This window comes from Chrysemys picta, chromosome 4 (genome assembly GCF_011386835.1).
Source record: "Chrysemys picta bellii isolate R12L10 chromosome 4, ASM1138683v2, whole genome shotgun sequence".
In the NCBI taxonomy this organism is placed as follows: domain Eukaryota; kingdom Metazoa; phylum Chordata; order Testudines; family Emydidae; genus Chrysemys; species Chrysemys picta.
Window position 1 is genome coordinate 134668095 of NC_088794.1, and position 12753 is coordinate 134680847.

Sequence of the window (12753 nt, forward strand, 5' to 3'; positions counted from 1 at the left end):
ATAAATGTGTGGTTTGATGATATTCCTTACTTCATGATTCATAATCTTGCCATAGGTTTCCACTAATGATTCTGCATAAAAGGGTGTTTCACCATACAGCATTTCGTACATACAGACACCCAGAGACCACCAGTCACATTCAGGTCCATATTTTCCCATCCCATCTTCCATTGCTTGCAGTATCTCAGGAGAGATGTAGTCAGGCGTACCCACTGCCACTGAAGATTGTACCTTAAAAATAAACAAGCGTCATTCTGGAAGGCTTCCAGGCTTCCTCAAGACAGCATTCTTAATCATATCTTAGTATTTTTGGCAGATGAAGACATTAGGAAATGCTTGTTTTTAGAAAAGGGAAAAGAATTATCAATCATAAACACTAAAATGAACTAATGAATATGTACAGAAAATTCAAAACAAAAAGAGGCTACGTTCAAGTGGACTCAGCTGCAACTTCATTTAATAAATTTTTGGCAAAACATAAAATTAATCAAAGGCAAATTCTGATTTCCCAGTGCTCTAATGGTGAAATGTATACTCTGTGCAGTAGGAAACTCAGAACCACCAAACCTGATGGGGTGAAAAAGGGAAGGGAAAGAGAAGACTGATGTAAACACCATTAAGACATGAAGAGAAAATGTTTTGCCTCAGCGTATGTGCATGTTTAAGGATGTAAATGTCTGTCAAAGGTTGGGGAAGGAAGCAGGGAGAGCAGGGGGCTACCGAGCTCCCACTCTGTTTTCTATGCTCATTTTTGTGATTTGATTTTGAGGTACTGGAGGGAGTGCCCACTGAGTCTAGAGCTTGGTTTTTTGTGTCATATGTTGGGGTGAATGGAAAATGGCTTAACGTGGTAGATTACAGGATAGGTGAATTGGATGGGATACGGAAATGAGCTACTAAGTTTCAATAGATCCACATAAAAAGCAAGTTTTGGAGATGGTGGAAGATATTTAGTTTTATGCTCCTTTGGCAAATTCCATTGACATATCTTGCAGCCAAGTTGGCATGGCTCATTCAAACCCCTTCTGCATATTATTTTGGATAACGCTAAGACAGATGCTTTAGGGTTGTGGAACGTTACCAGGCTCTGGAATGTTTCAGTGACAGTGGATGATGCTACAAGCATTATTTTGCCACGACTGGTTCCACTGGGTACTCATCATGCCACCAGCATTGCACAAAACAGAGATGGGGCATTAGCTGAGATATTTGTATCAAATTTGCAGTGTACCAGATGGCCAGCTAGCATACCCCAGTTCCTTCTTTTGTCCAGAGGCACTTTCACAGTGATTCCCAGGAGTTGAAACAGCTTGGGTGCAGACTGGAAGAGAGCTGGGAGACATCTGAAGTCTGATTTAATGCCCAAGGATTTTATGCCAAGTCTATAAAGATTTCTGAATGAGGCCAAGAGATGTTATCTGTTCTGAGCTGTAGACATTGTGAGCAACTGTACAACTCAACTCTTGGGTGGGACATAGCCCGATTAATATAGGCTGCCTCAATTCACCTGCTGTTACAAGTTTGTTTCAACCTTTACACATAAGACAAACCAGCTCACAGCAAGGGGGGCTCTGAACCTTTTTAATTTAAGAGCTGTGGGCTCCTGATGAATTCCCTCCTCCCTCTCCCCCCTAGTTTGGTTGCCTTGGTTTCTGATTAGTTTTTTTCCATGATTTCAAGGTGCCCTGAAGGTTGTAACCTGTGGCTCTAATTCATATAACCAATTAATAATCATTAGCAACACTTAATCTTTAGATATTCCATAACACCAACAAGAAATTCAACAGCTAGCAATGGAATGGTTGACGAGCAGATTGGTATAACTAATGCATATATACACTTTCATGTAGTCTCTATAAAATGTATGTAAAAATGTACATATTTTGATTTGACCTCTTTCCCCCTCCCTTGGAATGCTGAAAGTCTTCCTAAGGTAGATCTACATTGCAGCCAGGGATGTGAATGGCAGCTCATGTAGAAGTATCTGTGCTAGTCTAGTTAGCTCAAGAAGAATAGAAGTGAGGACACTACGACTTCTGCACCAGCTGCACAAGTGAGTACGTACCTGGGAAAAGCAGTGCAGGAGTGTCAGATGGGCTGTGTAGCTGGTGCTGAAGCCTGCAGCAGAGCATCCTCACTTCCATTTTTAGCAAGCTAGCTAGAGAGTACAGCTAGCACGGTGACTTCTACACAAGTTGCCATTCACATCCCCAGCTGCAATGCAGATGTGCCCTTAGGCTTTTAAAGATCAGGCACCTACTACAAAGACCTTGACTAAAATTTGACTTTATACATACAGTGCCATCTTCACTCATCTTCAAGCATGATCCAAAGTCTGCCAGACGTATATGGCCATTCATGTCCAAAAGAACGTTATCAGGCTTTATATCCCTGTTGTATTAAAGGAAATAAAGTGATGTCAATACAGTACAAACATGAAGCCAACGTTCTCACTGAAGTATTGGCTCTGCTGAGAAAACGCCAATATAAATGAATGTAGAAGTTAGAAAGAAAAATTCTTTACTACACTGATGGTGTTCAGTTTATGTTTGGTTATCAGTTAAGTGCAGGGTATGTAGTAAGTTCAGAGAAACTTAATACTATGCCTGGAGCTGTACCACCCAGGCCTTTGATTCTGTCAAACCTGCAATGGTCAGTATTTGAACAGGAGAATGATAAAACCAAGTGATGCAGAAAGTCAGTCTGAAGAGGTGATTCACATACTGTCTTGAAGAGTACCAATGTCTCAGCATAGTATTGTGCAGGGGAAGTAGAATCTTTTGTATTTGCCAAGTATCCTGACAAATTCTAATCTGGTTACAGTTTTTCGGTCTTCCTTAACCCTCTGTTATTTCAATTCAAGACCATATTTCACTTCCTGGCCTAGGCTTATCTTGTACAGCTGTGCTCTGTTAAAACAGCTGGACTGTTACAGCCCGGACGTAAGGTGTGTTTTAGGAGGTTGTAAAGTGATTCCTGCATGTATATAGCATCAGAAGTGCTTTACACGCCTACATGAGCAAAGGGGCTATAAACAAGTTTAAGAAATGTATTAACAATAAGAGTATCGAGAGACAGCTAATTACCAATAACAAGTCTCCTAAACTACACAATACCACAATTGGCTAGGTAACAGCTGTATAGTTGTGTATAATATGCTGATGTTACTAAATGAAATGAACTACAAGTTCACTTTTGCTCTAGCTCATAACCTGATATTCTTTCTTACATTGCTAATGTGGTCAAAAATGTTAATGAATGGGCATAATGTAAATTTAATTTCATTTAGTCTCAAAATTAAATCATGTTTTCCTTCACCATTTTGTACACACTCATCTTCACATCCACTTAAAAGTATTGGCAAATAAAATGGCTGTAGCACTGAGGAAACAGAAGATAGTGCTGAAACTTAGTGGTTAAGGCAGGCAGACATTCTCTACTGATATTTCCTTATAAGTTCTCTCAAAGAATCTCAAAAGGGCAACAAGCCAGCATGCAAGGGGAAAAACAAAATTGAACAGTTTTTAAATGATTTGTTCAATTTAGCAGTATAAAGAACATCCAACAGATGTACAAGTTAAGAAAGGGAGGAAGGCGGTGCATTTTAGGTCAGTTTCATCCTCATCAATTCAGCGATATATCCCAACGTGCACTCTGCTAGTACATCATGGAACATCATCCCTCCATAGAATATAGCTGGGTATGTGAGTTGGGCTATAAAAATTAAATTTAACTTTAAATAACGAGGCACAATTTTCTTAAAAAAAACCCAAACACCTTTCTGTATTGGGATATGTATTTAAAGAAAACTGCACATCATCGCTAAACAAAATGCTTTACTGCTGTAAATTCATCCCAGCTACCTCAGCTATGCCCCAGGTCCACCCAATCCTCCAAATAAAGTCCTGTACCCTCTATTCACTCTGGCCAGCTCCACCCCCCATTGGTGACGTATAGCGTAACTATTCATTTTGTGGATTTCATGTTTAAATTTGAGATACCTTAATTCCCCTCACCCTAGCTCATATGGAGGGACAGGGAGAGGGGCTCAGACCGCCCAAAGAAGCAGAGTCCCTCGGACCCTAGAACACACAGCAGCCTGGGAGAATTCAGACCCCTGCAGAGGGGTAGGGTTTCTCCAGATCCCAGGCACGCACACACAGAAAGGGAGAATTCAGGACTGTCAGGCTCCACACCCCTAGACCCCCAACCTCCTCTGCTACCTCTCATTCTCCAACCCCTCTTGTCTTCTCTCCTCCCATTCCCCCAATCCCTACGTCCTTCCTCTTACCTGAACCCCCCAACACCTTTTCCCTCCCCAGCCACCCATTCATCCCACTCCCCAGCCTGAAACAACAGCTCTGAGAAATGTATCTCATTTCTGTCAGTTCCTGTCCCCCCGCCCCAGTGCTGGAGATTTTCTGATGTGTCAAACATACCTCTTCTTAGCTCCTCACCCATGTGTCCTAAGCTCCCCCCACCCAGAGGGGCAAGACTTCCCGTGAGCCAGGATCTGGAAGTGGAGTTAGGGAGGCAGGTTAGACCCCCAATTGATGGGCAGGGGCCCCCAGATCCTAGCACACAAAGGAGGAGGGACAGGAGGGGATTAGGGAGTGGGGCTCAGACACCCCTCCAGAACCTGGCTCACATGAGGGGGGCAGGGAAGGAGGGGTCACCCAACCCTGCAGATAGGTTGGGGCCCCCAGACCGTGGCACACACACACAAGGGGAATGTGGGGCTGACAGGAATCCCAGCCCTATTCTCCCCCAGTTCCTCTTCCCTGTGTCTCTCACCTTCCCATAAACCCCTCCCCTGAGCATCCCCTGATCCCCCATCCCCTCTGCCACTATCCTCACCTACTCTTACACCCCTATTCACCATCCCTTCCTAGTAAGCATTTGCTTGTCATTTTCTTTTCAAAACAGTTTCAGCTCCTTCTGAATATTCTGCTGTACTCAGATGACACTTCCCCAAAATAAAAATCCCCCTTTCATAGGAGGCAGATTGGAGTTATATGCTTATTTATTTAATTCAAATTTCTGCCCAGGGTTGGATTTGAACTCTCAATGCCCTGGGTGTTCTTGGATTCGATGACCAACACTCTCAGAGCCACCCAGAGCCTGCGATGTGCAAGTAGTTTTTCAGATAGTTAGCCTGTCTCTCTGCACATGCTCTGTATAATCCAGTTGGTGCCTGAGCAGGCATGTGAGCCTTAGCGTGCCTAACTGGAGAAGCAATCTATTTTTCAAACATTGAAATCTGAATGCTCCCAAAGGGCTGGTGGGTGCCACACACTCTGCTGTGGTAACCCTCAAATGTTTGAGACCCTGATGAAATATCTGAGCCTTCATTTGATCTCTATTTATAAGAGAAAAATTTGCTAGAATGTGTCAACTAAGAAAAATTTGTTTTTTTCCAGGGGCTGTCTTGGGAACTAGTTGATCAAATGATCCCAAAATTGCATCACTGACTGTACCCTCACATCCCCATGAGGCACACCAAAATTCAAGGCAATCTGATTAGCTGCACGGATTTTGAGAGCACTTAGAACAGTCAAGCTTTAAACAAAAATAATATAATAAACAGTGTTTTAAAACAAACATTCTTACTTTAGAGCCTATAGGACTAAAGTTTAAAAACGCAATATTAAAACCCTTCCTCTATCTCAAAGTAGGACATACGTTATAGTTTCATTGGCTTGCTCCGGAGCAAGTAGATTCAAGCAATCTTTATGGCTAACAGAGAGCATACACAATGTACATATCAATTCAAACAACATCACAGAAGATTATTTTTCACAGGCATGGTTTTATTTGCAGCTTTCAATGGTGATAACTTTGGTGTATATCATTTCAAGGGAATTAAATGACTGACTGTGCCTAAAGGCCAGATGCTTATGCCTACAATATTATCGCTTAAATATACACTGGTGATAGTTCAAAAGTGCAGTATTTTCTGTTAGAACTCTCTAGATCCCTTATGTGTACCTGCACACACAGCTAACTGAATGATATCATTGCCTTACGACACTCCACACTTTACAACTTCACATTTAATCAGAAACAAAGTACAAGGTCAGAATATAAAAACAATGGCAAAGGTTTTCTGTACTCATGTCACTGCTTTTTCATGCCTAACATACTAAATGTTAAGTCTGAAAGCAAGTGTCAAGAAGAGCAATTCTCCTTTGAACAAGATTCTCACTACGCTGAACAAAACGTTTATCATGTGCTTCTTCCTAACAGTGCCCCTGTTTACCAAAGGCTTTTCTGGAACCTGCATTTCTCGGAGTAACCCAACAATAAGGAAGTGTACAAAGTGTTCTTTGCTTTCCTGACTAATTTCCTCCCATAGTCAGAGGAAGGAAGGTTATTTTCTTAACCATTTCAGAGCGTGAACTAAACTGATAACTCAAGCTTTTTACATTTTCAGCATTGCTAAATGTTATTATAGGTTGACTTGGAATACACACTTATATGTAAGACAGACAGACCTACCCACCTTAACAATAGAACATTTTACAAACAGTTAATATAGATAATGCAGACAGGTAGCCAACAGTTACTATAAAGGGTCCATTCTAAATATTTTCCTGCATGATACATCTACTGAATTTATTTATTCAGAGAAGCTCAACTGAGATGCATCTGATTTTGCTGAATTTTCTAGCTGGGTCGAACTGAGGCATTAAGTCATCAAGTGAATTGCTCAAAGTAACAAACTACCGGCGTGGCAACTGCTCATTAAACCCCTTATTATTTTAATTCTTTAACTACTAAGCCAACTATTTTTAATCAATTACATTTCACCACCTCTTAAATTTGTCATTTATAACTTGATGTATTGAGTTAAAAGTTTAAACAAGTAAAATTAGCAAACAGACCTATAAATTTGCCTGACATGACCACTGTATTTGCAGTTAATTCTGCATTGACACTTTCAAAATTGGGCATATGCATAATTAGGTGGATATTTTACCTGTGCACATAATGCAGCTGATGAATGGAATGTATAGCAAGCACCATTTCAGCGATGTAGAATTTGGCCATATCTTCAGGAAGCTTGTCTTCAAACTTACTGAGAAGTGTCAGCAAATCACCACCCACATAGTAGTCCATTACTAAATACTAAAAAACAAGAGAAATATGATCAATGCATGCTTGAGTCAGAATGGATAAATACAGCAATTAAATACAAGTAGCTCATTGTGGAACAAGAAGGATGCAAAAAGAGGTTGTGGAAAAGGTGCGTGTGTGAAGAGAGGTCAAAATGGTCACTTTTTATGAACAAATTACTATTAATTGCCTATTTTGCTGCAAATATTTCTGATTTTCTTTAATATAATCATAGTAAAAACATTAGCTTAACACATTTTAAGCTATCTCAGATCTGGTCATTATCATAAAAATTAGCAGAGAGAATATACAGCAGAGGGCAACCAAGACAACGATTTATGACTATCTAGTTTAGTTATACAGAGAAGTGACAGAAACAAGGCCCATTTTCTTTAGGGAATTCATTTTTGTGAGGTTCCACACTAATTTAACAAAACAAAAATCATGACCAAATCTAGCATATTAAGTTTCAAAGTGTGAGGATTCGTATGGCATGGAAAAGAGGAAACTAGTTTAAAAACTATTTATGTACTGGAGAATTAATTTTAAATCCCTTTACACATCAACATTAAATACCTGTTTAGTTTGAACAGGAAACACTGGATTCTTCTAGTGGAATATGAAACTTTTGGAATGAGGAACAAATAAGATTTGCTATTAAATTCTTGTTTAGACAAGAAGTGTGTTTGGATTATAGGCATATTTTATGGTGTTCATAAGCCTGTGAGCAACATCAAAAATATGAGCCTGGAATATTCATTTTATTCTACTAAGCATTTACTGCAGAAAACCAACTTTCTCCACAAATGCTATGTTGATTGATAATGAAGGGAGCTCAATCTGCATGAAATATGTAAGTTAGTGGAGTAAAAGATGCTTTTCTAAACAAATACTTTCAATGAATTTAGTGCTCATTAAATAGATTGAAAGCCCTTGGCTTTGTGTATGCTAGCATTTTTCTTAAAATTTCTTACCACTGTATTACCACGGTTGGTAGCAAGAGAATTGGCTTGCTAGAGCACAGGCCAGCATTTTAGCCACTGTGAACTAGATTCACAAAAGTGCTCTAAACCAATCTACAGAGTCATTCTCATGCTTCCTCTGACCCCTCCGCCCCCCCCACCTCCACTCAATAATTCTTTCATTATTTATCCACAGTGGACCACAGATATATTTTAAATTATTTTTTGAAACTCCCCCCCACCTGAATTAGAATTTAGGCCATGACCTAGGGACTGATGGCTATATTTCCAATTACCAATCCAGAGCCATTCTATCTGACCCTTCCTCCCACCCAGTGATATAAAGTGTTAGCAATGATCTTCCTTATCCTCAGTAACAGACTTTTACCAAAGTAAATACTTAATTCTGTTGCTCATGGTAGAGCAATCTGAATTCCATTCAGTTCCTGAAGGAGGGAAAAACAGACTCCCTTCCTACAAGGGAAACAGATTAAGTCAACAAGACCATAAAGTAAAAGAGAAGGCAAAGGGTAATTGCCCTTTTATTTACTCAAACTTTTGTTGGAAACAAAAGGACATCCCAAAAGGTGTATGCAGTGTTGTTGTAGTTCTGTTGGTCCCAGGATATTAGAGGGACAAGGTGGGTGAGGTCATATTTTATTGGACCAACCTCTGTTGGTGAGTGACAAACTTTTGACCTTACACAGAGCTCTTCTTCAGGTCCTATATCCAATAAAAGGTATTACCTCATCTACCTTGACATCCCAAAAGGTGTCTGTCTTGACATTGCCCTCCACACAACTGTTCATGTACAGCTTAACCCTAGGGCAAATATTTGTTTATGCTTTGTTAAGCAATGGATTGCTTGTGTAACTTGGCAAATTTTGAATGTGCATTGGGAAGAGTGGGTTCGACACAAAGATTAATTTACATATGAATGTACATCCTACTCTGTGTATGCAATGTCCAGACTCCCACTGTCTTTCTGCAAGGTAGTTTTATTATAAATTCCAATGTGCTTGAATCTGGAAAACGGAGTGTTCAAGAGAATTAACTGTTTGAATTGTCTTTTTCAAATTGTATGTGTTTCATAAACCATTATATGATGTTTCACCTATCCCAAAATATACTTCATTAAGTAAACAAAGGGGTACTTACAAGTGACTTTTATTCCTAAACTGTCTATATGAAAAGCAATCAGAACAACCATAACATTCCAGGTTAGACCATCTCAGAGTTTGTAGTATGGAAAACAACATTCTGAGTATCTGTCCCAGAATACTTAGAAATTGCAGCAATGGAATGTGTGGACATCTGGCATGGGCATTCCTGTTCATACAGTCCATGCTAGTGTGAGAAAAAGCTAGAGGAATTTGATATTCTTCACTTCTACTGAAAATTGAGGAACTAGTAGGAAAAACTTCCTGCTACTTTAAAGGTCTATGAATATTTCCATGACAAGCACATTTTTTGCAAGTTTCATAAAGTATATGCAAACATTTAGCTTGCATGCAACAAATTGTACTGGAAGATGAGATCAGTGTAAACAATAAACAGGATCTCAAGACCTGAAGAGTCACTGTTGATTAAAAAACTATTTTAGTAAGTAAATACTCTAGAGATTAACACACTGTTCAATATTTCACCAGTCCTTAAATGAACATTATAAGACTACTATTAAACTGAGTAAAGTGTTCCCAATGTTTTACTCCTCTCATCCCCTGAAATACTAGACTGTAATTTCCTACAGTAAAAGAGATGTTCCTTCTCCTTTCCCCTTTTCCTAATATTGGAATTACTCCAGTATCACAAAGTCTGCTTTATATCATTAATAGAACCAATAGCTACTAATAGGTTCTGTATTTAATGCGAAACTGAAAGTATAACACTGTAGGTTAAATTATTAGAGTGCATCAGAGCTGGTTTCATGGGTCTTATCTAAACTAGAAAAACTACCAACGATGGAGTAGCTGCCTGGTGCCAGCAATAGGATGACCAGACAGAAATGTGAAAAATCGGGGGGTGGGGGGGGGGGGGGGGGAGAATAGGAGCCTATATAAGAAAAAGACCCAAAAATCGGGACTGTCCCTATAAAATCGGTACATCCGGGTCACCCTAGCAAGCAATAATGTAACAATTAGTTTAGACAAACACTCAAACACACTTACCACCATGTCACAATAACCTGCTCTGATAGGTTTTTATGACAGTAGAAAAAATGTCTGAGCTCCACCTTCACTGGTTCAACTGCACCATTACTTTGCTGTTGCTGTAATACGTGTACTAATTTTTCTAGTGTAGATGCACCTTTTGAGGCAGCTCAGTAGAATGTTATCCAGAAACACTACATTTTGGAAAGGCTTCAGGTGTAATTAAGGAACAATTCTGTAAAAATGCGTGGGTTTGAAGGCAGGGTGCAGACTGGTCAAGACTGAACACTGAGCCTCAGCTCAGAGAAGCTGTGCTAGAGTGGCATTCAATTTATGGTACATCTACACTTATGGCAGGGTACAAAGTACAGACACTGCACGCCCACTAGCATGGGTATCAATAGCAGTGTAAACTGAGGCACAGCTTAGCTGAGTAGACTGCCATATGCATCTGAACCCTAGGGTTCACCCATCCTATATGTCTCTCTACATACCCAAGCAATGCCTCCCACGTCTATGCGGCTGTTTTTACCTGTATAGTGTCCTGCTGCTTCCCCACTGCCAGAGCCTTTCCTTACCACAGTGAAAGGCCCGCTGCTGGAGCTTTTTCCCCCACTGCATCCCCCTGCCGGAGGCTTCCATTGCTGCGGTGAAAGGCTCCAGCAGCTAGCCTTTCCCTGCTGCATGTAGCTATGTGTACCCTACACACTGCCACTATGTGCAGACAAGGCTTTAGAGAGGTAGAATTCATCCACAAAGGATAAAGGTTTGAATCAGGAGTCTCACTTCTCAGAGAAGCACCCTAACCAATGGGCTAAAAGTTACAGAGAAAGCTGCATCATTACCAGCTGCTCCATCTCCTATTTTGTAAATGACATCTCAGTCCCAAAAAAATATTTTTTGGGGTTGAAATTATCCAGTGAATTCATGTAAAATTTCATGAATAATTTTGATTTGCCAAAAAATGTGTGTTTTTTGGTGAATTTACTATTCACTGAAACACTGCACCCAGCTCTACAGATCTGTCGCATCTTATGCGCATTTAAATGCGCGATTTCAGCTTTACGTGGTCGGCAAAAACAAAAACAAAAGAGAAAAACAACAATTTTAATACTGTACCTGTAGAGTGGGCGATTCCGCCCGCCATTACACTCAATGTAATTTTGACTATATGCGATTTTCGCTTTATGCACTGACTGCAGAACGTAACCCCAGCGTAAGATGCGACAGACCTGTACTGTCTTCATGTTTCAATCTACTGTAATTTGTCACGGCCCAACCAGCACTCCATGACAGAATAAATGTAGATCATACACTAAAATGATAACTGTGAATGTCTACAGTATAATCCTCAATTTGGTTAAAAATTTCTAATGCTAATAAATTTTTTTTCTTCAGTGAATCATTGCAGATAATATGCAAAAATAACTGAAGATGTAATCCATTGAAATACTGATGCATAATATCTGCTACTTAATATTTTTAGAGCATGGGTAATGCTTTTCTTCATTTTTATTGAAGCATTTCCAATATAAAGCTAAGCACAATATTTCAAATAAAATTAACAGATTTATTTATGACAATATTAGTGGAATAAAACTGACCTCTGTCATTTATAAAATGCTATGAAGAAAATCTCAGCTCAAAAAAAATTTTTTTTGCACATTTTAAGCTGTAGAGTGAAGTAAAATTAAACTTCATAGCAACTCTCACTGAGTCACTGTCAAGGTAAAGAAAATCTACAGAATCAATATATCATTTTATTAACAAGTTATTCACAAAATTAAACGTATATCTAATATACGGTATTTCATAGTAGATCCGCATATTTTAGATGATTTACGTGAGACAATTAAGTATACTCTAAAACTACATTAATTTTGTTTTCAGGGTCCTAGAGTTATATTAAGTCTTCTGAAGTGTTTTTATGTAAGGGAAGAACAAAGATGTGAAGTGCTGCAGCAAGAAATGAAGAGAACTGATTTATTGCTCTAAAACCCTCAGACTTATCAGAAATAAGTTTGTTTTTATCATAAGTAACAAAACTTTTGTATTTAATGGTGAAGCAAACATACCAAATAGTTCTCATCCTGAAAGGCATAGTGCAATGTAGTAATCCACTGACAATCTCCATTCACCAAAACATTTCTCTCTTCTCGGAAACAAGCTGTCTAAAGGAATGAGGAAAAAAGGCATTGTCACAGTCCACAAGAAGCCTTTGCAGGATTCATACATATGAATGTTTTATGGGATTATTTAAAATTTCTACACAGAGGTCTCTATTCATTGGAATTTAGTTTGCAAGAGTGATAAGCCAGGAAAGATCTGCAGGCTTCTGTGGTTAGGCATCCACTCCTCTTAATCCTGAGTGCTACCTTTTTAAAAACAATTTAGCTTGAGCCACTCAAATCCTTTCTTCTCTCATGTACTAAAAAAATGTTTCCACCCCACCGCAATCTGTAGAAAAGGACAACTGCATAGAAGGATAAGACCTGTGTGAAAATATATCTATGCAGCCACAGTTT

The 12753-nt window shown here is 39.3% G+C and overlaps 1 protein-coding gene across 12 annotated transcripts in view; it reads right to left on the minus strand.

The window, feature by feature from the left end:
- The window catches only part of CDC42BPB (CDC42 binding protein kinase beta), a 117066-nt gene that overhangs the window by 52421 nt on the left and 51892 nt on the right, over positions 1-12753 (minus strand). For all 12 annotated transcript variants that reach the window (XR_010600766.1, XR_006176362.2, XR_006176361.2 and 9 more), the window contains exons 4-7: positions 12304-12399; positions 6980-7128; positions 2298-2391; positions 31-231 (exon numbers count right to left, since the gene is read on the minus strand). Coding sequence is in view for 8 of the 12 variants with exons in the window: in XM_065593652.1 (XP_065449724.1) it covers positions 31-231; positions 2298-2391; positions 6980-7128; positions 12304-12399 (540 nt within the window). In the remaining 4 variants the exon portion in view is untranslated. The remainder of the gene's footprint in view (positions 1-30; positions 232-2297; positions 2392-6979; positions 7129-12303; positions 12400-12753) is intronic.